The sequence below is a fragment of the Schistocerca gregaria genome, chromosome 9 (assembly GCF_023897955.1).
Source record: "Schistocerca gregaria isolate iqSchGreg1 chromosome 9, iqSchGreg1.2, whole genome shotgun sequence".
NCBI lineage: Eukaryota > Metazoa > Arthropoda > Insecta > Orthoptera > Acrididae > Schistocerca > Schistocerca gregaria.
The window spans coordinates 237462290-237490067 of NC_064928.1; the positions used below are offsets into that span (position 1 = coordinate 237462290).

The 27778-nt window shown below is 43.1% G+C and overlaps 1 protein-coding gene across 5 annotated transcripts in view; it reads right to left on the minus strand.

Annotated features, from left to right (window-relative positions):
- LOC126291656 (nuclear RNA export factor 1-like) overlaps window positions 1–27778 on the minus strand; it is a 190704-nt gene that overhangs the window by 103919 nt on the left and 59007 nt on the right. For all 5 annotated transcript variants that reach the window (XR_007551835.1, XR_007551834.1, XM_049985228.1 and 2 more), the window contains one exon: window positions 22479–22568. Coding sequence is in view for 3 of the 5 variants with exons in the window: in XM_049985228.1 (XP_049841185.1) it covers window positions 22479–22568 (90 nt within the window). In the remaining 2 variants the exon portion in view is untranslated. The remainder of the gene's footprint in view (window positions 1–22478; window positions 22569–27778) is intronic.

The following is a 27778-nucleotide window of genomic DNA, read 5'->3' on the forward strand; positions in this document are numbered from 1 at the left end:
GTCATGAAGAAGCTTGACACCCTTAGCGTTAATGTTGTGGTGTTTGTCACGAAAGGCACAACGCAACTTAACCAAAGTTTTAATGTAGACTGCAGCATTCATAGTGGTCCCGTGTTCAGCAAAGTTCACCAGTAACCCACCATGTATATCCCAGAACACTGTCACAAGCACTTTCCTATCAGATTGAAACATTATCAATTTTTTTCGTCCACGACGCATCACCAGTGACAATTCCTTTCAGAAAGTCATGCCCATCTGTGTCGTAAAAAATTAAGTGATCAAAGCTTGTCATCGTTCACTTGCCCTTGGGGTCATCTCTCAGGTTATTGGGCACCCAGCAAACACTAACTTACAGAAATTTCAATGTGTCATGGACAATATCATACACTGCATCATAGGAAATGATGTACTGCCACTGGAGGGTGAATCACTAAGGTTCACATGGCCATCTTGGAAGAATACACAACAACTGGAGACACTGCTACAGTTCATACAGTCATCAAACATACATGCCACACATGTCCCTCTGAATGTCACTCATTTTGTGCCCTATGGCCCATAAATATCTAACTACATTTCGCTGCTCTTCTCAAGTTGACAACAGCAACATGTACACCTTGTTTGTTTTGTATTTCAGCCTTCTTCTGCTAGAACTGCACATGAAAACAAAATACTCTCTGTAGCACAAAATTCAAACTCTGCCATTACAAAATTTCAAAATTCCAGCTGCATGTAACAAGGGAGAAAAAAAATGGCACATTACTCTCCAATGCTCCATCATAACAAGTATAGTAAAAGCAATAAATGTAAAAAAAATTAACAAAAATTAATTCGGGCAGGAGTAGGTGGAAGATGGGAGGTGGAAGAACTGTACCTAAAGTTACTCAGTTTTCCACATAAAATCATCTCTGACAGCACACATTGTCCCATTGAAATATTGTCTTCTTCTTTCCAGATCCAGCCCTCTTCCCACATATTTTTTCATATATCAAACAATGGAAACACCAGGTAGGAATATCAACAATGTAGGAAGACAGATTGCTACTTATCGCAAAGGGGTATGTCAAGTTGCAGACAGACACAATTAAAAGATACTCATACATCGCTTTCAGTCACAGCCTTCATCAATAAAGCACACACACACACACACACACACACACACACACACACACAAGCAAGCAATCACAGCTCATGCATGCACAACCACCAATTCCAGCATCTTGGGGTGGAACACAACATCACGTTGGACAGCGATCTGGAGGGGGGGAAGGGGAAGGGATAGTAGTGTAAGGATGGGGAGAGAGATGAACTCTGTCTAGTGGAGTGTGCAAGGTCAAGACTGCCAACAGTGTCAAAAGGTTGTGGGGCAGAGAAGTGGGGGGAAAGGATCACAAAAGGAGAGAACCGGGAAAAGATAGGCAGATGCACTGCAAAAGGGCTGCAAATGAACAGGTTGGGAGATGAGGATGGGGAGGAGATGACAGGATGGTGGGGGTGAAAACTGTTGGGTGGAGGGTGTGGGGGACAATATGTTACCATAGATTGAGGCTGGGATAATTACGGGAGGAGAGAATGTGATGTAAGGACAACTGCGCCCCTATATTTATCCCGGCCTCAACCTATGGCAAAATTCTGTTCCCACACCCTCCAACCAACAGTTTCCACCTCCTCTGTCCTGTCATTTTTTCCCTATTCTCATCTCCCACCCTGTTTATTTGCAGCCCTCAGCCAACGCATATGCTCAATCTTTCCCCACTCCTCTCCTTTTTTCCCTACCTGCTTGCCTCATGACCTCTTGACGCTGTGCCTGTTGGCAGTCTAGTCCCTGCACACTCCACCAGATAGCGTTTGTCTCCCCCCCCCTCCGCACCCCATACGCTACTATCTCTTCCTTTTCCCCTTCCCCTTCCCCTTCCCTACCTTCTCCAGACTGCTGCTTGCATCCTAAGTGTTGTTGCATTTTGGCCCAAGATGCTGGAATTTTTTTTTTTTTTTTTTTTTCCCCTGACAAAGGCTGTAGCCGAAAGCTATATGTATTTTTTAATTGCGCATGTCTGCAACTTGACAGATCTATTTTTTCATCTAGTCAGTCTACATTAATTTCCCAGCATTCAGCAGATGCTGTTTTACTCTTTGCAAGGCAACTGATGAGAAAAATCCCTTTTTCATTCCAGGAATCACTAGCTGTATATTTTCGAAGTAATTTTCTGAGCAAATAAAAGCACATTACATATAATGATGCAGGACCAGTTTCGGCTCTTTTTTGATTGCTGTTTTATTCTAGGGTGTAATTGTGGACATGTGTCTCATCCACCGTAACTAAATAGCACACAAAAATAGTTGCATGATTTTTAAAACACTTCAAATATTGCTCCAATACTTTTTCCTGCATTTGAGTTTGTCCAATAATCCACAATGTTCATCCGATACGCTAAACTAAATTGGAATCCAATGGATCCTGATGGTCCATAGTGACTGTTGAATACTCAGATGTAAAGGAGGACAGCAGTCAGTCACAGAATCTGTAATTTACTGCATCTCTAGATTTCGACTATGGTGTGGTCATCATCGGTATATTACCAGAAGAGCCATATAGCTAAAATCACATTAGAGCATAAACATGTGATAACTGAGGCTAGCATTTACATTCCAGAAACAAAATGCTAGTGTCAACTGTTGCATGTTTATGCTCTGCCATGTTGTAGCTCTCTGGTTACGCAAATGATGCCTAAGCTGCAGTCAAAATCTAGATCTGCTCTAAATTACGGATTCTACAACTGACTGCTGTCCTCCTTTACATTTGAGAGAAGCTTGGGGCAATGACTATTTTGCACATCTATAGTCAGCATTTCTTTATATTTTCATCTGTGGTTGTAGTTATGGATATCCTCCAAACTGATATCTGCAAAAGAAGTATGGATACATATGAATTCTCTTCTTCACTGCTGAAGGTAATGAGGAATGAGGTAAAATTACTTTAACTTCAGATGAATTTCCAATGTCAGTAAACTATCCAACAAGAAAGATTATCTACATTAATTTTATTGAATGTAACCACACAAAATGACTACTTGGGAAAGCTGTCTACTCTGCAGATCAAATTGACATAAAGAATATCACTGTCCAACTTGTATCAGTATGAAGAAAAAAAAACTTCATCAGTGAGTGAACCACATATTTTCACCTTTACCTTCTAATTAACAACTTATAAGAAGTGACATTGCAAATATTCCAAAACCTCGTCTCAGTAATGTGGTTGTTTAATAATAAAATGGTCTCCTACTGGCTAGGTTTTGTTCTATGGCATTAGGTGCTCCAATATTCAATTGATACATTACTGTCTGACAATATATTTTTGAAAACATTTAAAAAGGAGCTGAGGGTTGTAATATGTCACAACTCCCCCAGATGTGATAAAACTCTTTCTGTCCAGTTTTTTGATATTATGTAACATTATTGTCTATACTGTTTTCATCAAGTATTCTTCATCGTCTATTATGTGCTCACTGGAGCAATTTTCTCTATGCCACCATCTCATTTTCAGTTGTCTTAAATTAAATGAAAGAGAGAGAGATAGAGAGAGAGAGAGAGAGAGAGAGAGAGAGAGATGTATTTTGTCTCCTCCTGGTGGATATTAAACTGAGCAGATGGAAAGAGAAAGATACACACATTTTTGTAACAGTTTTGACCTTGGAGTAGGCTACATTATCAACCTGTCCAATTATTTTATAACTGTGTCAGAAGATAAACACTGCTAGAGAACATATTCAAAAAGGTGAGGAAAAGATTTCTTCAGCCAGTCACAATGAGGATAATTGGAGAAGGTGTAAGTAACAAACAACAGTATCATCAAAAGATTACCCCTAATTCTTTTATAAACCAAATTCACACGTATAAAACAGTTTCGAACTTCTGATTACTTTGAAAATTAGTTAAAGTTTTAAATATACAAAGTCAAGTGTGAAAGTGAGAAAAAGTTTGCAGTTATGTATAACCCAATGTCACCACACCCTCTATCTAATAGTTTTCCCATCTTCTGTTCTGAAACCCCCTTCCAATGCACCACACCTTACTGGCTCCAGTACCTGTGTAGCACTTGCCTAACGCACACATTTGTCACTCTTGTCTCCCACATTCCTAGCCGGCAAACCTGCTGCCTCCTTTTGAGCCACTAGCTACTCATCCCCAACTCCTCTTCCTCCTTCCTGCCTATCTTCCCCTCTACCAACCCCATCTGACACAACCCCCATCTCATCACAGTCCACCTGCTGAAATGCAATCCTGGAATTGTGTGTCCAGTGATTAAGATGCTGCATTTCCTGAGCTTTATATCGTACAATGATATAATTTTGCGTATGCATTCAGTGGTATATGAGGATAGCACCTGCAAATTGTGTTGCAAAGAGAGTTAGTATAAAAGAAGTAATAAATTAAAATGTCATTCCTGATGCTAAAGTCTGACAGCAAGAATAGCGAAAATGTATTAAAAGTAAAACTTTTTTACTTTCATTATTTTATGGATCTACATCTACATCCACATCAATACTCTGCAATCCACCTTACGGCGAGTGGCAGAGGTGTCCCCATCCTGTTACCAGTCATTTCACTTCCTGTGCCACTCGTAAACAGAACGAGGAGAAACGACTGTCTATATGCCTCTGTATGATCTGTAATTTCTTGTACCTTATCTTTGTGGTCCTTGCATGCAATGGATGTTGGAGGCAACAGAATCTTTCTGCAGGCAGCTTGAAATGCCAGTTCTAGTGTTTCTTGAAAAGAATGCCACCTTTCTTCCATGGACTTCCACATGAGTCCCCAAAGCATTTACATAACACTTACATGTTGTTCAAACCTACCAGTAACAAATCTAGCAGCCCGCCTCTGAATTGCTCCAATGTCTTCTATTAATCCGATCTGGTACAGATCCCAAGCACTTGAGTGGTACTCAAGAATAGGTCACACTAGCGTTCTACATGCAGTCGCCTTCACAGATGGAACACACTTTGCCAGAATTCTTCCAACGAACCGAAGCTGACCATTTGTCTTTCCTACCACTATCCTCATAGGCTCATTCCATTTCATATCGCTTTGCAATCTTACATCCAAATATTTGCACAACATGACTGTGTCAAGCAGGACACTACTAATGCTGTATCCATTCACATTAACTTACATCTTCCCACATTTAGAGCTAGCTGCCATCCATCACACCAACTAGAAATTTTGTCTACATCATCTTGTATCCTTCTACAGTCACTCAAGTTTGACACCTTACCATGCACCACAGTATCAGCACAAATAACGACAGATTGCTGCTCGCTCCGTCCTATCACACTTCCCTCGCACACTCCTGATGATACCCTTGTCTCTACTGAACACTTGCTGCCAAGGACAACATACTCGGTTCTATAACTTTCTTCAAGCCGCTCGTATATCTGTGAACCTCTTCCAAATGCTCGTACCTTCTTTAATAGCCTGCAATGGGGCACTGTGTCAAATGCTTTCTGGAGATCTAGAAATATGGAATCTGCCTAATGCCCTTCAGCCATAGTGTGAGAAAAGGGCAAACTGAGTTTCGCAGTGACGGTTTCTAAAACCATGCTGATTCATGGACATAAGCTTCTCAGTCTCAAGAAAATTTATTATTTTAGAAGTGAGAATATGTTCAAGTATTCGGCAGCAAATCAATGGTAGGAATTATGACCTGTAATTTTGTGAGTCCGTTCTTTTGCTGTTCTCATATATATGGGTAACCTGCACTTTTTTCCAACTGCTTGAGACTTTGTGCTAGGTGAGAGATTCGTGATAAATGCAAGCTAAGTAAGGGGTCAATGCGGTAGAGTACTATTTGAAAAACGGAACTGCGATTCCATCTTGACCTGATGGCTTATTTGTTTTCAACTCGTCCACTTGTTTCTTTAAATCAGGAATACTTATTGCTATGTCTGTCTGATGGTCAAATGACGGTATATTTGTATGATTATCCTGCACGAACAATTTCTTGACCATGAAATTTAAAACTTCTGCTTCCATTTCACATCTTCAAGTGCCATACCAGACTGGTCAACAAGTGACTGCATGGAAGCTTTAGACCCACTCGGCGATTTTTTTAGGTTCTCTGGCAGATCTTTTGCTAAGGTAGGATGGTGGTAATTGTTGTATGCTTCGCACATATATCTTTTCACAGAGGCACGAATCTCTAATAACCTTTGCTCGTTGTTATTTGTGCGTCCTCTTTTGATTCGAGAGTGCAACAGCATCTGTTTCCTCAGTGTTTTCAGAATCTTGTTATTAAACCATGGTGTTTCTTTTCCATCCTTAATATGATTACTAGGCACATAAATCTCTAGACCACATTTTCAATATACTTAAACTTTGCCCATAATTCCTCTACATCCATCTTACTGAACTAAGTGATGTCGATTCACTGTCCAAGTAAGATTCTAACATTGCTTATCGCTCTTTCTGGCAAAAACACTCCACACTCTACTAGCCTTCCTACCTGATTTATAAACTTCCACAAGTATAGTTGCTGTAATTACATCACGATCACTAATCCCCATTTCTATGCTGACGTTGTCGATAAGGTCCGGCCCATTTGTAGTTACGAGGTCTAAGATATTTCCATTGTTGGGCTGTCAAAATAGCTGCTTGAGATAGTTTCCAGAAAAAGAGTTCAAAAGTATTTCACATGAGTGCCTGTCTGTATCCCCTGCAATGAATCCATAGACATCCCAGTCTACGCTCAGTAGGTGAAAGTCGCCTCCAACTAGTAATGCACGATCTGGGTATTTATGTGCTACTGACTGTAGACATTCTTTGCATGACTCTAGAACTGTCACGGCAAAACAGGTGGCTGGCAAAAACATCTAACATATAACTTGGTTTCACCTGGAACTGATATATGTGACCAGATAACTTCACTGTTAAATCAACCTCGACTTCAACAGAGGCAATATTTTTGTCAACTGCAATGAACACTTCCCTCCAACAGTCTTTAATCTGCATTTCCTGTATATGTTCCATGACTTGCTAAATATCTCAGAACTTTTCAATTTGGGTTTGTCAGCTCTCAATTCTGAGAATAATTTGAGTGTGAGAACTTCACTGCAGGGCAGTAACCTCGGGAACTTAAGTTACGAATATTTTGTTAATTTACTAAAAAAATTTTGACTGTCAAAGTGTCTTTACTCTGAATGCAGTCTGACTTTCCTCACTGAGTCTGACTTCCCTCGCTGCACATTGGCTGGTGAGTGTTCATTAGAGTACCTTAAACTACTGCCTAGCCTAAAAAACCTCATGTACACTCCATAAGTACTCTGATACCCAAGCAGATGCTTCCTTTGTATAGTACACCTCTGATCTATCAAGGGGAGCTCTACAAATCCCAACTGGTAATGCAGGTCTATAAATCTGCAGCTAAGACCGTCACAGTCGACACCCTCCACTCACCTCCAAACTAAAGGTGTATGATACATTCTGCAAACAACAATGTAAACTGCGAGCTCTGCTTGCAGTCCACACTTGAGGCCATCGGTCTTCACCACTTCTGCCTGTATGAACTGAGGACGGCCTCAGAACTCACGTGACAGGTGTGGTCGGAGCTACAACTTGCAGACGATGCACTCTGCACGCTAGGTATCTGCGGGCAAGGCCGCCTCCACATCTCAGATGGGCCCCCCTGGCAGGCATACTGAGTGCACACTGGCTCTCTTTCCAGCCCCGATCGCTATCTGCCTGAGGGGCTCCATAAAACGCTCAACAGTGGAGCTTCCAATAACTAGTAAACCCTCTCCACCCCCTCTCCCCCCTGTTCACTTACAGTCACTTACAGGGTGGACAGTTGAGGCCAGACAACCAGTCTCCACATTGGTCCTCTGCCTCGAGCGATGCAGACACGTTACCGCTCGCCAGTCGTTCTGCTGTGAGGGATTATCCATCGCGTCGGGTACACTAGGAGGTGCCTCGGTAGCAATACCCGTTGGCAAAACGAATGACATCCGAGGTGTCTCGTGCAATGTGACAGCTTCTCCGCCACGGCTCCTGAGGCAGCGGCCTGAAGGTGACTGACAGTAGCCAAAAGTGCATTCAGCTGACCACTAACTGCGGCCAACTCCCCCTGTGTCTGTACACATTGTGCGCTCATCCTACCCATTCTAGCAACACTAACTGAAGAAGTAAACTATAAAAACAGACAGAATCATAGATATGCTACTTGCTACCCTCCTAACTTGTGTCACCAATGGACACTACTGCCTCAATGAGCTATGCAACTGCTTGTTCTAAAGAAATGGAAACTACCTGAATTTACAATTACAAAATGCGAGCTTACACCTCTTAAATGGAAACACACCTGAAATTTAGTAAATAGTCTATGAGGAAAAGACAGGAAAATATAAACACTTAACTTGGCACTCAGTAGATGTGTATCAGCCAAGAGGTAGAGCCTCACTGACTAGCTTACTCAACGGACGGTCACTTGTCTTCAGAACAAAACAAATGAGCAACTACCGTGCTACAGATTGAACGAATTTACACTTATAAAACGAGAGATTTAACCTCTTAAATAGAAAATATGCACAAAATTTAGTAAATATACGAGAGAAACACTTAACTTGTTGCTCTGTAGATGTGTATCAGCTGAGACCTGAAGCCTCACTGGATGGTGCCAGCAAGAAAAAGTTTCCATAGGTTTGAAATTATGTGTAAAGTTTGTTGCAAGTCAGTAAGAACTCTCATTCTCAAATATTAGACGAATGCAGTCTGGATAATTTGTATGTGGTGAGTTATGCTGCCTAAAGATATACACGCTGTAATACTCATCTTACTGTGTTCAACAATTAACATAATATTATACTTCATAATGAGGACATTATGACAGTATTTTTAAATTTTTACATATTGTCAATGATTATATAAAATACTGAAAACCTATAAGCTGTTAGATAGGCAACCTGTAACATGAGACATGACACGGGGTTAGTCATTTAGTAATATAGATGCTCACACCTGTTAATGTCCCTCTCAGATTCTACTCAAATGCAACTCTTGTTCTCTTCCATAGATTCACTTCTCATCAGGAGAAATTTCATCAACAGGAAGGGATCCAAAGTATGCAAATATTTTCTATACTCCAGCAATGAAAACCACTTTAATCATAGCACTGTGGTCAAGCTATGTGTCACTTTGTTAAATGAGTAATAACTAAACATCAAGAGTGATAAATATTTGTCTGTGTAACACAATTTCTGACTGCAAAAAATGGGACCATATGAAGGAAGCAGAGAGGATATAACATGTATACTGGCAATGGCAAGAAAACATTTCTAAAGAGTGCGAACACATGAAGGTAAGTAGAGCGTATATAAAATGTAGACTGACAATGACAGGGAAAGTATGTTTGAAGAAGAGAAATTTAACATCCAGTATAGCTTTAAGTGTCAAGTACAGAGTTAAGTGTCAGGAAGTCTTTTCTAAAAGTATTTGAATGGAGTGTAGCCATGTATGACGGTGAAACATGGACAACAAACAGTTTCGACAATAAGAGAATAGAAGCTTTTGAAATGTGGTGCTACAGAAGAATGCTGAAGATCAGGTGGGTGGGACATATAACTAATGAGGAAGTACTGAATAACTAATGAGGAAGTACTGAACAGAATTGGGGAGCAAAGAAATTTAAGGTACAAACTGACTAGAAGAAGGGATTGGTTGGTAGGACACATTCTGAGACACAAAGAGGTCACCAATTTAGCACTAGAGGGAAGCGTGGGGGCTAAAAATTGTAGAGGGAGACCATGGATATATACAGTACGCAGATTCAAAAAGGTGAAGTGTTGCAGTAGTTACCTGGAGATAAAGAGGCTTGTGCACAGGACACATTACCTTGGAGAGCTTCAACTGAGGACCTCAACAACAAAAACAACACGAAGGAAGGCAATTTGGTGCTGGCGAGTTATTGTAGTGACCAACCCAAAATCTGCCAGTAATGCTTTGTGAAAACAGTGAATACCTTATGTGCAATTGTCAGATGAGGTAAAATTCACATACACCTGCAAATGAAGGGATAAAGATTACAATATTGTTATTAAGTTTGCAAAGCAAAATTATTTTAGTCACTTTCATATTTTGAGTAGTTGTGAAAATAATACTACAGACTCAAGTTGTCAGTCCTACTTAATTGTGAGTATCATTAGTGTTAAGTTACAAAAGTGCACAAACACAACATTCTTGTAAATGTTTATAGTTTTGATTACAAGAATATTGTGCTCTTAGCACTGTAACAATTATTATTTATACAATGCCTAGCATCACATTTAAGTGACTTCACTGACCCTGACCAGGCCAAATGTTGCTCACCCTCTTAAAGGAACACACTGTCACAACTACTGGGCAGTCATGTGACACCACTGCTGACATAAGTTAAGACAGTGGTGGTCTATACGGGCCAGTTGGCTGTACAGAATCAGAGCAGTGAGACAGTTCTATGTGGAGACTCAGAAGAATGGCAGAAAGGATTTATCATGTTTGGACATGCCTTGACCACACTGAGAGTGAGGTGGTGCTGGCGTACGTGGGTCCCAGCACACCATGTGGCATGGAGGTTACAAGAGTATCGATAGAGGGCAACGACAAGACTCACTGGAAACACACCGCCAATGCCCTCTCAGCTGCCAGTATTTAGGATCGCCGCCACGAACCAGAGGGACAGTTTAGACAGTTAGTTCAAGCCTGTTATGCCAGTTAGTTCGAGTCCGTACGCCGTGGAGTTACAGCGTGTCACCGAGATGTAGACACTGTCTTAGCCTCTAGCACAGAGACCGGCAACACATAGTAACCTTATAGTGAACATAGCAGACTTCTACTTCAACAGCATTGAGACTATGTGCACTATACAGAAGAGAGTTTGTACCACAGCACATGGAAACTTATGTTAAGTAGCTCTTTGTTTATGAATAAAGAACCTAGTTATTAATTGCATGCAGTTTGCATTATAGAACAAGGATACAAGCCACCAATAAACATCCTCTCCTAGCTTCTCAAGGTACAGCCCTACAGAGACAATGAGACAACATAAAAGTGGCTAAAGAGAATACTACTACAGAAGTTATCAGTTAGGATGAATGTATATAGACAGAGGGTGTATACTGGCAACACACAACATTCTGTTGCAAGCATGCTCTACAGCATGACAGTCGAGACCTTGGGGCCTGTTTCATTATATGTGCCATCTGGATTCTTTCCCCCGACACCAGTATCTCACAACTGTGCGAGTGGGAACTGGTGTTACTATGTGTCCTCGGTTCTTGTCGCCCACCTGGCCTTAATATACATTAATTTCTTTGGTCTCAGCATTTTGTCTCAGTAACTACTCCTTTCTTCACTCACTCTTAGCTTCCTAAATCTTTTGTTTTTTGATCTATCTAATTTTCCATGCCAGGACATTATGCCAAGCGGTCTAAACTTTAGAAAAAGTTCCCACAAGACCATCATGGATTTTGCTGAAATTTTGTGTAAATGTTTGCACATGTTCCTAATGAACATTGGTAAAGTTTTACAATCATTATTTCAATACTTCTGCATATATAGTTATTTGTTTGACGCCAAAATGCAGCTATCAACAGTGCACTTTCAAGTTTTTGGCAATTCTGAGGCATAATATTTCTGGCAATATTTCCTTGAAAGAAATAAAGTTAGGCCATCATATACACATTTTTGAATTCTCTTAAGCAATCATCCAGTGGAAGATAGAGACTGCAGACAGTAATAGCCTGAGGTGTCCACACCCGAACAGCAATAGTTTCTGAAGGTGTTTGTAGAGGGACAGACTCGCTGTAAAGGGAGTGAAGGATGTAGATGCAGATGCCACCAGATACACTTTCATAAGCTGCCTGGTTCCTATAATGACTCCGATAATCACAGAGAGGGTGGGGGGTTCGCATCGCCGGAAACCAAGTTTCCTGAAGAGCAATTCAGAGGAAAGTGTGAAGGCTGAGTTGTTGGAGCTCAGCAACATGGTGGAAAAAATCGCTGCAGTTCCACTGGAGGATGACATTGTCCATGGCCGAAAAAAGCATGAAGGGACCGAGGAGGCAGATTATGCCATTGGGTCACCTACTGCCACCAATTGAGTACCTGTGCGAGTGACATCCATTGTGTCTGAGAGTCCGGCGAGATCTAGGTCCTCAGCAGACGCCAGAATCTCTACCTCGCCCTCAGACGCAGAGCTTGTAGGTTGCGGTGGGATGGGTGCCGCCACAAGTAACTTCATCTTAGAGGTCTTCTTCTTGGACTTTTCTCGCATCTCCTTGGGTTTCACTGGCTGGGAGGGCTTCACCGATTCAGTCTCCAGGATGGAGAAGGATCGCGAAGCCCTAAGACCAGCTGCTTGTTGGTGCTTATGCCACTGCTGGGCGTCATCCTTCCCGCTTGTGGAAACTTGGGAAGGGAGGGACCCAAGGGAGCCCTTGCGAGCGAGAGGAGCTGAAGAAGTTGGATGCTTCTCTGGCTTAGAAGCAGGAACGGACGTCCCCGACAGGTCGGGGGGTGTTGCTCCCGAGGTAGGTGGCGCAAGAGCAACAGGGTGGATAGTGCCCCCATCGGCAAGGGGGCATGTGGGGTTGCACAGCTCGGTGAGCCGACTGGAATTTGCTGAACTGATGGGGCTATCACGGTTGTTGTAGGGGCGGCATATGAGGAAGTCATTCGCACAAGATGGAGTAGTTCTTATTTCCTCTTAGCCTCAGTATAAGTCGGTCAGTCCAGGGTCTTATATTCCACGATTTTCCGCTCTTTCTGTAAGATCCTGCAGTCTGGCGGGCAAGGTGAATGATGCTCTCTGCAGTTGACATAGATAGGAGGGGGGCACATGGAGTATTGGGATGTGATGGGTGTCCACAATCTCGACATGAGAGGCTGTAAGTACAGCAAGAAGACATATGGTCAAACTTCCAGCACTTAAAGCACCGCATCAGTGGAGGGATGTAGGGCTTGGCATCACAGTGGTAGACCATCACCTTGATCTTCTCCAGTAATGTATCATCCTCGAAGGACAAGTAGAAGGCACCGGTAGCAATCTGATTATTCTTCAGACCCCGATGACCGCACCGGATGAAATGAACACCTCGACACACTAAATTAGCACACAGCTCGTCATCAGACTGCAAAAGAAGCTCCCTATGGAAAATAATACCCTGGACCATATTTAAACTTTTATGGGGTGTGATGGTAACTGAAACATCTCCAAAATTGTCACAAGCAAGTAACCTTCGTGACTGGGCAGAGGATGCTGTTTTTATCAATACTGACCCAGGGCGCATTTTGGACAAGTCCTCCATCTTCCCAAACTTGTCCTCTAAATGTTCTAAGAAGAATTGAGGCTTTGTTGACATGAAAGACTCCCCATCAGCTCTCGTACAAAATAGCAACCTGTGCCAATAAGTGTCACTGCATCCTGAGCCTTACGCTCCTCCCACGGTGTGGCGAGGGAGGGGAACGATTTGGGATCCTATTTCTGACCATTGAATTTAGCCTGAGAATGCTTAGAGGCTGCTGGCAGCTGGCCACCAGCAAGAGGTGATGTACCATGCTTCATTGCCTTGATGGCAACCACTCCGACCAAGGGCCCTCCCACGGGCACCACCCAGCCTCAGCAAGGGCCACCTGGCAGAATGGCCATTGCCAAGAGTCCTGATGCCCCAGGGAGACAGGCATCTACTTCTTGGCATACGTGGGAAGTTAACAGCACAGGCATCAGCAGAGCGATCCCTGTGTTGTCAGGGCACTACAACCAACAGGGTGCAAGGTGGCCCACCACAATGGACCGTGCTAAATATTAGGTGCAAGGAAGTCCATGGTCATCATTTCAGCTAAAAGCAACACTGCACAGTTCATGGTGGAAATCGCACCCAGGAATTTATCCTCACCCAAGGGATGGAGAACAAGCGGGACGACAATGCAGTGACAATCAAGCTGGCTAAAGGTCTCAATGTACGATGGACTCAATGCAACCTGTAAGGTGCCCTTTCCCAATTGGCTCGCTGTTCAGAAGAATTTGGAAATATGGAGGTCAAACCCAATAGGGGACTATCACATATAGACTGAAACGTTTGAGACTCCTTTTAGTTGCCTCTTAAAACACGCAGGAATGCTGCGGGACGATTCGAACCAACGAAACCCGCAGGGGATGGGGGGGGGGGGGGGGGAGGAAGAGTCCAGTGGGGAGGGGAAAGTCCAGTGGGGAGGGAAGAGTCCAGTGGGGAGGGAAGAGTCCAGTGGGGAGGGAAGAGTCCAGTGGGGAGGGAAGAGTCCAGTGGGGAGGGAAGAGTCCAGTGGGGAGGGAAGAGTCCAGTGGGGGGGAAGAGTCCAGTGGGGGGGAAGAGTCCAGTGGGGGGGGGGGAGAAGAGACCAGTTGGGCGGGGCGAGAGAGTCCAGTGGGGCAGGGGGGGAGAAAGATTCCAGTGGGGCAGGGGGGGAGAAAGATTCCAGTGGGGCAGGGGGGAAACAGAACAGAAGAGGAAGAGTGCAGTCCACGGCAGGGGGAAGAGTGCATTGCGGTGGGGCAAACAGTGCAGTGGGGGAAGAGTATAGTGGCAGGGGGTGGGGTGGGGGGAAGAGTATAGTGGCAGGGGGTGGGGTGGGGAAGATTGAAGTGGGGAGGAAGAGTGCAATGAGGGGGTGGTACGAGTGTGCGTGGGGGGGCAAGAAGGTGGGGGGAACGGTGGGGGACAAGAGCAAGGGGGGAAGAGCAAGGGGGGAAGAGCAAGGAAGGGCAAGAGCGTGGGGAGGGGGGGCCGAGAGCGCAGGGGGCGGCGTGATCGCAGGGGGGGGGAGGCGAGAGCGCAGGGGGGGGGGTGAGAGCGCAGGGGGGGCGAGAGCGCTGGGTGGGGGCGAGAGCGTAGGGGGAGGGGCGAGAGCGCAGGGGGAGGGGCGAGAGCGCAGGGGGAGGGGCGAGAGCGCAGGGGGAGGGGCGAAGATCGCAGGGGGAGGGGCGAAGAGCGCAGGGGGGGAAGAGCGCAGGGGGGGGAAGAGCGCAGGGGGAGGGAAATCGCAGGGGGGGAAGAGCGCAGGGGGGGGAAGAGCGCAGGGGGGAAGAGCGCAGGGGGGAAGAGCGCAGGGGGGGGGGAAGAGCGCAGGGGGGGGGAAGAGCGCAGGGGGGGGAGAGCGCAGGGGGGGGAAGAGCGCAGGGGGGGAAGAGCGCAGGGGGGGGGAAGAGCGCAGGGGGAGGGAAATCGCAGGGGGGGAAGAGCGCAGGGGGGGGAAGAGCGCAGGGGGGAAGAGCGCAGGGGGGAAGAGCGCAGGGGGGGGGAAGAGCGCAGGGGGGGAAGAGCGCAGGGGGGGGGAAGAGCGCAGGGGGGGAAGAGCGCAGGGGGGGGGAAGAGCGCAGGGGGAGGGAAATCGCAGGGGGGGAAGAGCGCAGGGGGGGGAAGAGCGCAGGGGGGAAGAGCGCAGGGGGGAAGAGCGCAGGGGGGGGGGAGAGCGCAGGGGGGGGAAGAGCGCAGGGGGGGAAGAGCGCAGGGGGGGAAGAGCGCAGGGGGGGAAGAGCGCAGGGGGGGGGAAGAGCGCAGAGGGGGCAAATGTGAAGGGGTGAAGAGTGAAGGGGGGGAAGAGTGCGGGGGGAGAGGAGTGCGCGGGGTGGTAGATGCGGGGGGAGAGAGTGTGGGGGGGTAGAGTGCGGGGGGGAGGAAGAGTGTGCGGGCGAAGTGAGCGGTGGGAAGAGTGTGCGGGCGAAGTGAGCGGTGGGAAGAGTGTGCGGCCGAAGTGAGCGGTGGGAAGAGTATGGGGGGGGGAAGAGTACGGGGGGAAGAGTGCAATCGGGACAAGAGTGCGGGGGGGGGGGGGGGGTCAAGAGTGTAGGGGGGAAGTGGAATAGGAGGTATGTTTGTGGACTAGTTGTGAGTGATAGTGCCTATCTGTGAAGGGCTTTTTGGGAAAGGATATTGGGAAAGGGGGTTCTTGTCACTGCAGATATGCTGTCCCTGGGTAGCAAGACTGTATGGGAGGGACGTTTTGATGTGGAAAGACAGCTGCTGTCAAACTGTAGGTATTGTAGCTGGTTGGTGGGTTTAATGTGGGTGGAGGTGTGGATGGAGCCAACAGAGAGGAAGGTGGCATGCTAAGTTGTGGAGTGCGAGGTGAAGTGGATGGGAGAGAAGGTGTTGGGGCTGTGAAGGCATGAGAATAGGGAGTCTTGGCGTTGAGTCCACATCATGAAGATATCATCAATGCACTTCCCCAAACCAGGGACTTGGGGTTCTGGGATGCTAGGAAGATCTCCTGAAAATAGCCTTTAAACATATTGGCTTAGGAGAGTGCCATGTGGGTGCCCAAGGCTGTGCTGCAGATTTGTTTGTATATGTTCCCTTCAAAGGAGAAGTAGCTATGTGTTAGGTTAGAGTTAGTTAGGTGAACTAGGAATGAGGTAACGTGTTTGGAGTCTGAGGGACACTGGGAGAGTTAGTGTTCAATTGTGGCAAGACCATGGACATGAAGGATGTTAGTGTATAGAGAAGGTGCATCAGAATTGAACAGTAGGCAACCAGGAGGTAAAGGGGTGGGGATGGTGGAGGGTCGGTGAACAAAATGGTTGATATGTTTGACATGGGAGCTAGATTATGGGCAATTGGTGAACAATTGGTCGGAGGTGTTGGTGAATGAAGATTGAAATTTTTCTGTGGGAAAACAATAACCAACTATAATGGGTCATCCAGATTGTTGGGTTTGTGAATTTTGGGGAGCACGTAGAAGGTGAGAGTGTGGGGGTTATCACAGGGGTGAGGTGGGAAATGGATTCAGGGGAGAGGTTCTGGGAAAGGCCTAAGGCGTTAAGCAGGGATTGGAGGTTATGTTGGACTTCCATGATTGGATCACTCTGACAGAGTTTATAGGTGGTATGACATCCAACCTGCTATGTATTAGAAAGAATGGCCACTGCCAAACAGTGGCAAAAAGCAAAGTTCTCCACCCTGTGGCACACAATGCTGTGGAACATAACATGCTTAATTTCAATAGCTGCCTCACAACCTGGCCCATCTGGATCCCCCTTTCCCTTCCACCACCAGCTTTCCTGAAGTGCACAGATTGGAGTTATCGTTACAATAAATCCTCTGCTCCCGAAATCATCCCAGCCTCAACCTACAGTAACCTCGTGCTCACACACCCTCCGCCCAATAGTTTCCAACCCTTGCCCTATCACCGCATCTCCTCTCACATTCCCTCATCCTCTTTGTATTCTGCCCTCTCCCACCATACCTGTCTGTCCTTTCAACTTCTTTGCTCCATTCCTTTACCGCTCTTCACCTTTTCTGCTTTCCTCCTTTTCCTCTACTCTCCTTTTCTGCTCTCCTCCTTTTTTGCTTTCCAATTTTTTCTCTCACACCCCACCTCCAGAAGCTGTACCTGGCAGTCGCTAGTCCCTGAAAGCCCAGCCAGACAGTGCTCTTTTCTCACCCCACCTGTACCCAGCTATTCCTCCCCCTTCTCCAACCCGCTGCAGATTGCTATTCGGATGACAGTCGCATTCTGATTGGAGCTGCCGGTTATAGCAGATGAGTATGCGTGAGGTGTGTTTGCATGTGTGAATGTGTGTTTGTTTTCTTTGCTGAGGAAGGCTTTGGCCAGTACCTGCTTGTGTAACAGTCTTTTGGTTATGCCTGTCTGCAACTCAATAGGTTACCTTCAAGGTGAGTAGTAATCTATCCTATTCCTTATCCTGTTTCTAACACTAAATGTGCTAAACCCTAAACCAAAATGAAACTAGCACAACAATAGCATTACACAATTAAAAAAACATACTAATTACTCTCTGTAAAATTAATCTGTTCCAAAAAATTTACACAATGTGACAGTGGCGTAAAATCTGCATGCTATTTACACAATGTATGTTGCAGCTGTCAAGAAACAATTTTACTACCATGGTCTTCACTGCCTTGGCAATGCAAGTTAAACTGTAAAGCATAAAACCAGTTTCATTCTATAGTTATAGCATAAAAACTAAAATACACCATGATGTTTTGTGACAAAAAGACACTCCTTCTTTGAAATTTTTCAAGTTATTCACCTTTTACCTCACTTCATTGTCAAGCAGATTTTTTGATACTTCCCTCCCCAGAGTGTAATAAACAATTATAGAACACAATAAAAGATGTCAGATTTAATTTGAGTACCAGTGGAATACGGGCCCATTTTCAATGCAACTCCACTTTGTTGCTGTTCTTTAGGACTTTATATGGTCGCATTGCAAAACTATATATAGTTTTTTAGGTGGTTTAGAACATGATATTTCTAATGTTCTAACGAAAATGGTTTACAGTGTTTGCAGCAGGAGGCTATATTTTCTAAAAGTGGGCCAAACAAGGCAGTTTTGGAGTTTTTTGAGAAACTGTCAACTTGTAATCAATTTTAAACAGCATGAAAACAAAATTTTGTGCTCTTAATACCTTGTATTGATAAGTTACAGCATGCAAGATTTCAAGGATATCCTGCAGTGACTTCTGGAGATATAAAAAGCTAAGCTCCACATTTTTTTGAGCATCTATTATTTTTAGCCGACTTGGCTTCAAATTATCCAAATGTAAATCATGCAGGAAATCTTTTATTATTATTACTTCACTAAAGAGAGTGCTAAAAGTTATACAAGATGATCTAGTTTTGTTTCTTTCAAGAAAATATTGTTGTTGTTGTTGTTGCCTTCAGTCCTGAGACTGGTTTGATGCAGCTCTCCATGCTACTCTACCCTGTGCAAGCTTCTTCATCTCCCAGTACCTACTGCAACCTACATCCTTCTGAATCTGCTTAGTGTATTCATCTCTTGGTCTCCCACTATGATTTTTACCCTCCACGCTGCCCTCCAATGCTAAATTTGTGATCCCTTGATGCCTCAAAACATGTCCTACCAACCAATCCCTTCTTCTAGTCAAGTTGTGCCACAAACTTCTCTTCTCCCCAATCCTATTCAGTACCTCCTCATTAGTTACGTGATCTATCCACCTTATCTTCAGCATTCTTCTGTAGCACCACATTTCGAAAGCTTCTATTCTCTTCTTGTCCAAACTATTTATCGTCCATGTTTCACTTCCATACACGGCTACACTCCAAACAAATACTTTGAGAAACGACTTCCTGATACATAAATCTATATTAGATGTTAACAAATTTCTCTTCTTCAGAAACGCTTTCCTTGCCATTGCCAGTCTACATTTTATATCCTCTCTACTTCGACCATCATCAGTTATTTTACTGCCTAAATAGCAAAACTCCTTTACTACTTTAAGTGTCTCATTTCCTAATCTAATTCCCTCAGCATCACCCGATTTAATTTGACTATATTCCATTATCCTCGTTTTGCTTTTGTTGATGTTCATCTTATATCCTCCTTTCAAGACACTGTCCATTCCTTTCAACTGCTCTTCCAAGTCCTATGCCGTCTCTGACAGAATTACAATGTCATCGGCAAACCTCAAAGTTTTTACTTCTTCTCCATGAATTTTAATACCTACTAGAAATTTTTCTTTTGTTTCCTTTACTGCTTGCTCAATATACAGATTGAATAACATCGGGGAGAGGCTACAACCCTGTCTCACTCCTTTCCCAACCACTGCTTCCCTTCCATGCCCCTCGACTCTTATGACTGCCATCTGGTTTCTGTACAAATAGTAAATGGCCTTTCGCTCCCTGTATTTTACCCCTGCCACCTTCAGAATTTGAAAGAGAGTATTCCAGTCAACATCGTCAAAAGCTTTCTCTAAGTCTACAATTGCTAGAAACATAGGTTTACCTTTTCTTAATCTTTCTTCTAAGATAAGTCGTAAGGTCAGTATTGCCTCACGTGTTCCAACATTTCTACGCAATCCAAACTGATCCTCCCCGAGGTCCGCATCTACCAGTTTTTCCATTCGTCTGTAAAGAATTCGCGTTACTATTTTGCAGCTGTGACTTATTAAAGTGATAGTTCGGTAATTTTCACATCTGTCAGCACCTGCTGTCTTTGGGATTGGAATTATTATATTCTTCTTAAAGTCTGAGGGTATTTTGCCTGTCTCATACATCCTGCTCACCAGCTGGTCGAGTTTTGTCATGACTGGCTCTCCCAAGGCCGTCAGTAGTTCTAATGGAATGCTGTCTACTCCGGGGGCCTTGTTTCGACTCAGGTCTTTCAGTGCTCTGTCAAACTCTTCACGCAGTATCTTATCTCCCATTTCGTCTTCATCTACATCCTCTTCCATTTCCACAATATTGTCCTCAAGTACATCGCCCTTGTATAAACCTTCTATATACTCCTTCCACCTTTCTGCCTTCCCTTCTTTGCTTAGAACTGGGTTGCCATCTGAGCTCTTGATATTCATACACATGGTTCTCTTCTCTCCAAAGGTCTTTTTAATTTTCCTGTAGGCAGTATCTATCTTACCCCTAGTGAGATAAGCTTCTACATCCTTACATTTGTCCACTAGCCATCCCTGCTAGCCATTTTGCACTTCCTGTCGATCGCATTTTTGAAACGTTTGTATTCCTTTTTGCCTGCTTCATTTACTGCATTTTTATATTTTCTCCTTTCATCAATTACATTCAATATTTCTTCTGCTACCCAAGGATTTCTAGCAGCCCTCATCTTTTTACCTACTTTATCCTCTGCTGCCTTAACGACTTTATCCCTCAGAGCTGCCCATTCTTCTTCTACTGTGTTTCTTTCCCCCATTTCTGTCAATTGTTCCCTTATGCTCTCCTTGAAACTCTGTACAACCTCTGGTTCTTTCAGATTATCCAGATCCCATGTCTTTAAATTCCCACCTTTTTGCAGTTTCTTCAGTTTTAACCTACAGGTTCAGAGTCCACATCTGCCCCTGGAAATGTCGTACAATTTAAAACCTGATTCCTAAATCTCTGCCTTACCATTATATAATCTATCTGATACCTTTTAGTATCTCCAGGATTCTTCCATGTATACAACCTTCTTTTATGATTCTTGAACCAAGTGTTGGCTATGATTAAGTTATGCTCTGTGCAAAATTCTACCAGACGGCTTCCTCTTTCATTTCTTAGCCCCAATCCATAATCACCTACTATGTTTCCTTCTCTCCCTTTTCCTACTGACGAATTCCAGTCACCCATGACTACTAAATTTTCGTCTCCCTTCACTACCTGATTAATTTCTTTTATCTCATCATAGATTTCATCAATTTCTTCATCATCTACAGAGCTAGTTGGCATATAAACTTGTACTACTGTAGTAGGCATGGGCTTTGTGTCTGTCTTGGCCACAATAATGTGTTCACTATGCTGTTTGTAGTAGCTTACCGGCACTCCTATTTTTTTATTCATTATTAAACCTACTCCTGCATTACCCCTACTTGATTTTGTATTTATAACCCTGTATTCACCTGACCAAAAGTCTTGTTCCTCCTGCCACCGAACTTCACTAATTCCCAGTATATCTAACTTTAACCTATCCATTTCCCTTTTTAAATTTTCTAACCTACCTGCCCGATTAAGGGATCTGACATTCCACGCTCCGGTCCGTAGAACGCCAGTTTTCTTTCTCCTGATAACAACGTCCTCCTGAGTAGTCCCGCCCGGAGATCCGAATGGGGGACTATTTTACCTCAGGAATATTTTACCCAAGAGGACGCCATCATCATTTAATCATACAGTAAAGCTGCATGTCCTTGGGAAAAATTACGGCTGTAGTTTCCCCTTGCTTTCAGCCATTCGCAGTACCAGCACAGCAAGGCTGTTTTGGTTAATGTTGCAAGGCCAGATCAGTCAATCATCCAGACTGTTGCCCCTGCAACTACTGAAAAGGCTGCTGCCCCTCCTGTAGATATTATGTCTCTAAGCCGCTAAAAACTCACTGATGCACTCTTGATAGGAACACTATAGTGTCTAACAAATGACTATACCTCCAGAAGTATTGAATTAATGATCATGAAATTTTATCAATGTTCATTAAGAACATGCATGCTTGTTCACACAAAATTTCATCAAAATCCGTGACAGCCAATCAGGAACCTCTAGACCCCACGTACAATGCAATTAGCTTTCCACTCTTATTAACTTTTGCATGCTGTTTTGTCAGTTATCCCTGTCTTGATTATGACCCTATCTTCCAACTCCAAGCTCATACGTTTTCAAATATCATCTATTGCAGTTCCAATATTCAGCTTTTCCTTCTCATGTTGTCTGGTATATAGCCTCTGGCCTGAGCTCTGGTTTTCCTAAACCTTGCCAATTCTTTTCCTTCTCACCTCTTCCTGCCCCTTCAGCCCTTTTCAGGAGAATAACTCATTGGCTCTGACGGCCTGCACATTTCCTTAGCTGTTATGTGTGTTTTTTTTCCCAGCCTCCTTTTCATCTGTCCCACTATATTATGTTTTCCAAAAAATTGATTGATATATACTAATTAGTTTGCTACAGTGTCTAACTACAATAATAGTTTAAGAAAAAAGTGTCAACATACAACTGAGATATAAAAGACGAGGCCTACTTACAAAATAAGGATTAATTTTCAACGGCGATATTCTTCTGTTAATAGCCATGAGAACATATTTTCTCTTGCTTCCTTGAACAGGAGTTTTGATCTGGAAATAAAATATATGAAGGTTCATAAACAACAACAACAACACAGGAAATGGAAAAGTGACTTTTTTAAATTTTTACCAAATGAAACAGAACAGGCTAACAAGGGGACCATACCTACTCGTCATCACCAATTTCGACCAGAATTATGGTATATGCAGGGCTTGGCCAGAAATGAAAGAGGCAGGAGTGGAAGCTCCAGATGGTCAGGAATTTAGAAAAAAATAGCATTTTTGGTGTGCTTTGGGCATGGCACAAGGCTCTTATGATAGCATGATTTCCAGGTGGTGGTCAGTGCAGTGGGACTAGGGTCATGGTATCGAGTGTCTATGTGGTAACTTCTTTTATTTATTTATTTTTATTTTCAAATTTTACATTATTTATGCAGCAATAAACTGAAATACCGATAAATACATTGTATTTATTGATGTTTTCATAAAATGCATGCAAAGGAAAATTTGGGACTGGAAATAAATTTCGAAGGAAAGGCTGTACTCATGATGTCCATGAGGACTGCAAATAACATTTTGAGAAGGGACTGTAATTAAAGTGTTTTGGACTTTGTACTGCATTAGTTTTATTTTGAAGTGTAAGAGGACTGTTTCAAAATACATTCCATTGAACATCACTATCTACCCTTGCCAATATTTGGCAAAATTTTCCATTATGCATTATTTGCTGTCAAACAGTGTGCTGAGAGAGAAACTTTTATGAATGGAAACCAGGTTTGTTATTCAGGGAAACTTTTATGTAATTATGCTTTCCCTGTTTTTATGAGTATCACTCCAGCATGCATAAGTCAACTAAAAATTATAGAAGGATCTAATTTTGTATAAGAAGTTCTCATTTATGCATTAAAATCCCAGCACATAAATTTATTTGTAAATACCGAAATTTCCTTTATCTTCCCTTTATGAAGTCTTAGGAAAATGTTAATAAATACTGAGTATTATTTCAGTTTATTTGCATTGTAAACAGCATAAAAATTAAAAACTAAACATTTTCCGTGTCTGGTTTGATCTCGTGACCCCCTGACTACTGTTCTGTACTCTTCCTACTGAACTAACCACGATGTTGAAACTGCGCTAAAATAAATGGCTCACGTCTTACCTGACCTGTGCAAAAAATGCTATTTTTTCTACATGTTTGGCCATTAGGAGCTCCCAATCCTGTCAATTTCCTTTCTTAGCAAGCCCTGCACGTATCATAAATTTGGACGAAAGTGGTGATGATGAGATCAATTATTTCTGGAAGAAGATATCAGAAAAGAAACTACATCAAAAGAACAGAAATAAGACATACAAATACTTGTACAATTATCATACTTAATAATTACTGTTCACATTGGTTCTACCAAATGTTTCACTGGTTGTATCAACAGCTGTTTGCATTGAGATATATATTGTGAAATTTTGAACATTCTCGTGTGCCGCGATAAATTTGTAGTGTTACCATCAATTACAGGCTTAAACTTATTTCTGTTCTTTTAAAATTTTTGAGAACAGTAAGCCTATCCTCGTTCAAAACATTCATTCTCATTTCATTATACCATTACATGAGAAACAGATTATTTTTGAGAATTTTTGGACACTTACAAAATTATGTTTTTGTAAATTACAAGTATGAGTGTTGTGCATACAAACTTATTTTGAAGCAAATCAGAATGTGGGGTTCACAGTTCTGCCGAAGAAATCATCACGCCAGAATTTCATTGTATATCAATGCAAATAAATATGCATTTTTGAGAATTTCCAGACACTACCATTGTCCTCTGCTTAACCTATGAACAATTTGTAGGAAATTGGCATTTGTGATTTAGTTACTGTACTAGATTTTCTAACATATTGTATTACATGTAGTTTTCCCTTAAAGAGGAGTAGCTCTATATATTGTCTGCATTTATTGTAAATCAACTATGTTTTTGAGCTTGCTAACAACTGTAATTAACCTCAAAACATGTTAGAAAACTAGTCATTTTCACCACAAATTTTTGTGTTGCCTTTACAGAAATCTTGTTTTCTGTGTTTGCTTCAATTCTTATAGGAAATTAGCAACTTTTTAGCTCAACAGATTACAAGGTAATCATTGGAGTTAATTTAAACTTATTTGCTTACTGCCTTGTCATACATCACTCCAGCCAAAATGCTGCCCTACCATGAATGCTGTTCTCAAACATGGGATGAGTTGGTTGACATTCATAAGCAGCTGGAAATCACCCTAATTGTTGTCAAATGATTGGCAGCTACTGCAAATCGGTGTGTTGAAGAACTCCCGAGTGTGTTGAAGAGCTCCTGAGAAACGTGTACCTGTGATAATGGTACCAGGCACCCTGTACAGGGTGGATGGGGACCAGGAAGAACTCAGGGTGTTGTTCCAATCCGCCTACCCAATAAGTTTGAGGTACTGTCTTTCACTGAAATTGAAACAGCCTGTTTTGGAGAAACTTGTTTTATGCTATGTCAAGAGGAGGCAAACATGAAAGTACAGGGGTCTATTAATCGTTGGCAACTTAAACATATGGTGAATGGCGATAGCTCTTAGAGAAATGTCAGGAAAGGATGCCAGGTGCACTCAGTGTGTGTGCCCGGGGGCCTCATTCAACATGTGGAAGAGGCTATTCCGGCAGCCACTGAGGGAACAGGTTGCAACCAACTGCACATTGTGGCGCACGTTGGAACAAATGATGTCTGTCGTCTGGGCTCCAATGTCATTCTCAGGTCATTCCAGTGTCAGGCAGAGGAGGTTGAGAAGACCACCCTTGCGTATGGAGTTTCAACGAAGCTCACAATTTATAGTATTATCCCCAGAACTGATTGTGCCCCTTTGGATCTCAGTTGAATGGAAGGGCAGAACCAGAGATTTTGAAGGTTCTGTGACAATACAGGCTGAGACGTCCTGGACTAGTGCTATAGGGAAGTCACACAAATCCGTGGGTGAAGGGAGACTTGCCACACAGGATGAGAAGGAAAGGAGACTTTCCCAAAATCTATCCCTTTTTCTAGACCTCTCCAGTCATTTTCTTTCACTCCTCTTCCTTCCCCTTCAACCGTTCTGCCTGAAAAAGCTTGACTGATAATAATCTTCTTTTATGTGTGTGTTCAGCTGCCGCTTGGTGAGTTGATTTTATATCTATCCAATCAAATTATTTAATAATAATAATGTGCTATATAGGACAGGGAGAGGAAGCACCTTCCACTACGTGAACTTTCGATTACAGACCGGTCTTCATCACCTCCCCTACCTCTTTCTCCTTCAGATAAGTGCAGTACAGAACAAACACAATTTATCCCATACCCTCTCCAGCCCTACATTGCTGTACTTGATGAAAAGTATCATACTGCGTGAAGCAGTGCATGCTTCAGCAGAAAAATGCATATTGAAATGAGTAAATCTCGAAAACAATTCTCCAATAAATGTAAATAATCACACTCAAGTTACCAATGACAGCAAATCAGTTAGACTGTAACAACGCACTGCAGCTATCAAGCAATGTCCAGTTGTATGTAGTGGTAATATAGCAATACGGAAGTCCACTGTAATGAACCTTCTGCAGTAGCAATTGTAAGGAATTTTCACTATTCTAATTGTAACAACTTGCATCATAGCATGCACTGCCCTGTGAGGTAGGTCGAGTGGGTAAAGCACCTAACCTCACCTTTCTGCTGTGCCCAGACAGAGTACTGCTGTACCTCAACTTAAATGCACTTACTGAGGCATTTCGTACCATCCCACTGACTGAAGGGCTACCCAGTTTCCTTTACAAAAAGCACGAGAACATGAAATGCTGCCTATGTAATACAAGTAAGCAGAAAAACACTCGCTTTTGTTAAGAAAAGATTCAAATAGACGGGCCACCTGGAACAAATTTATCTTTCGACAGGAAATCATTTACTTTGAAGTGCAGTGGTTTCCTAAAACAATACAAAGAACAAAGCACTTCCCGAATTAAGACTGTGCCTAGCACCAAAGCAGAGTGTGCCAAATCTTAGAACAGCACATTACTTACAGTGGCCCACAGACTGTCAGCGATTTTCTTTGGTAACTCATGTGACAAGCGAGGCAAACTGCGGCATTGTCTCTGACGCTGAGAAATGGCCCTATAGCTGCTGCTGCAATGAACTGCCAGTGCTGAAGCTGCCCTCGGTGTAGTACAAGTACAACAATGCAAAGGAGAGCAAAGGAGTTGGGTGGCTTCCCTTAGCTCCACAATATATATCTCAGCTATGTCATTTTTTATTAAGTACTTGCTCAGGCTTCTGTCAAGTGCTCAGTCGTAATTCCCTCCCACCCACCAAAATCAGAAAATGACCCTACTTATAGCCTCAATTTCATGTGGAGTGACTACTAGTTTGATTAGATCTTTTGCTGTAAGTATAAAGGGAGCTTTATATTCAAAGAGAGCTTTGCCCCCCTCCTCCCACCCTCTGCAATTCTAGAGGTATGAGGAAAGATTGGAAAGTAACACACAACAATTTTTTTCTTCCCTGTTACTGTAGCTGGAATGTTGAAATTTCATAGCATTATAGTCTGAAGTTTGTGATACAGAGGGTATTTTGTTTTCATATGCAGCGCTGGCGAGAGAAGCCTGGACTATGATACAAAAATGGTGCGGGTCTTACTGTCACTAGTAACGAAGTTTAGTCCAGTATTTGTGGGTCAAAGAGCATACACCAAGTGAAATTCACAGGGACATGTGTTGAGTGTACAGGGACGTCTGTATGAACTGTAGCAAAGTCTCCAGATGGTGTGCATTCTTCCAAGAAGGCTGTGTGAACCTTAATGATTTGCCACACTATGGCAACTGCAACCTTGCAGAATGTTGGTGCCACTGAAGCAGCAATTTTGAGCAATGGCATTTGCAAATTGCAAACCTTATTGCAGCAGTTCAACATTTCCTACTGTGCAGTGTACAATACTGTTCATGACATGTTGAAATTTGATAAACTTAGGACTTGCTGGGTGCCTAAAACCTGACAGACAACCACAATGGTCAATGAAAGATTCCATGTAATGTGGTGGCATCACTTTTTGAAAGGATTTGTCACTGGTGATGAGTCATGGGTACACCACTATGTGTCCAAAACCAAGCAGGTCTCTATGGGGTGGAAACATTCTGGTTTCCATTATGAAAAAAATTCAAAGAGGCCCAGTCTGCTAGGAAAGTGCTTGTGACAGTGTTCTGGGATATGCAAGGTGTGTTACTGGTGGACTT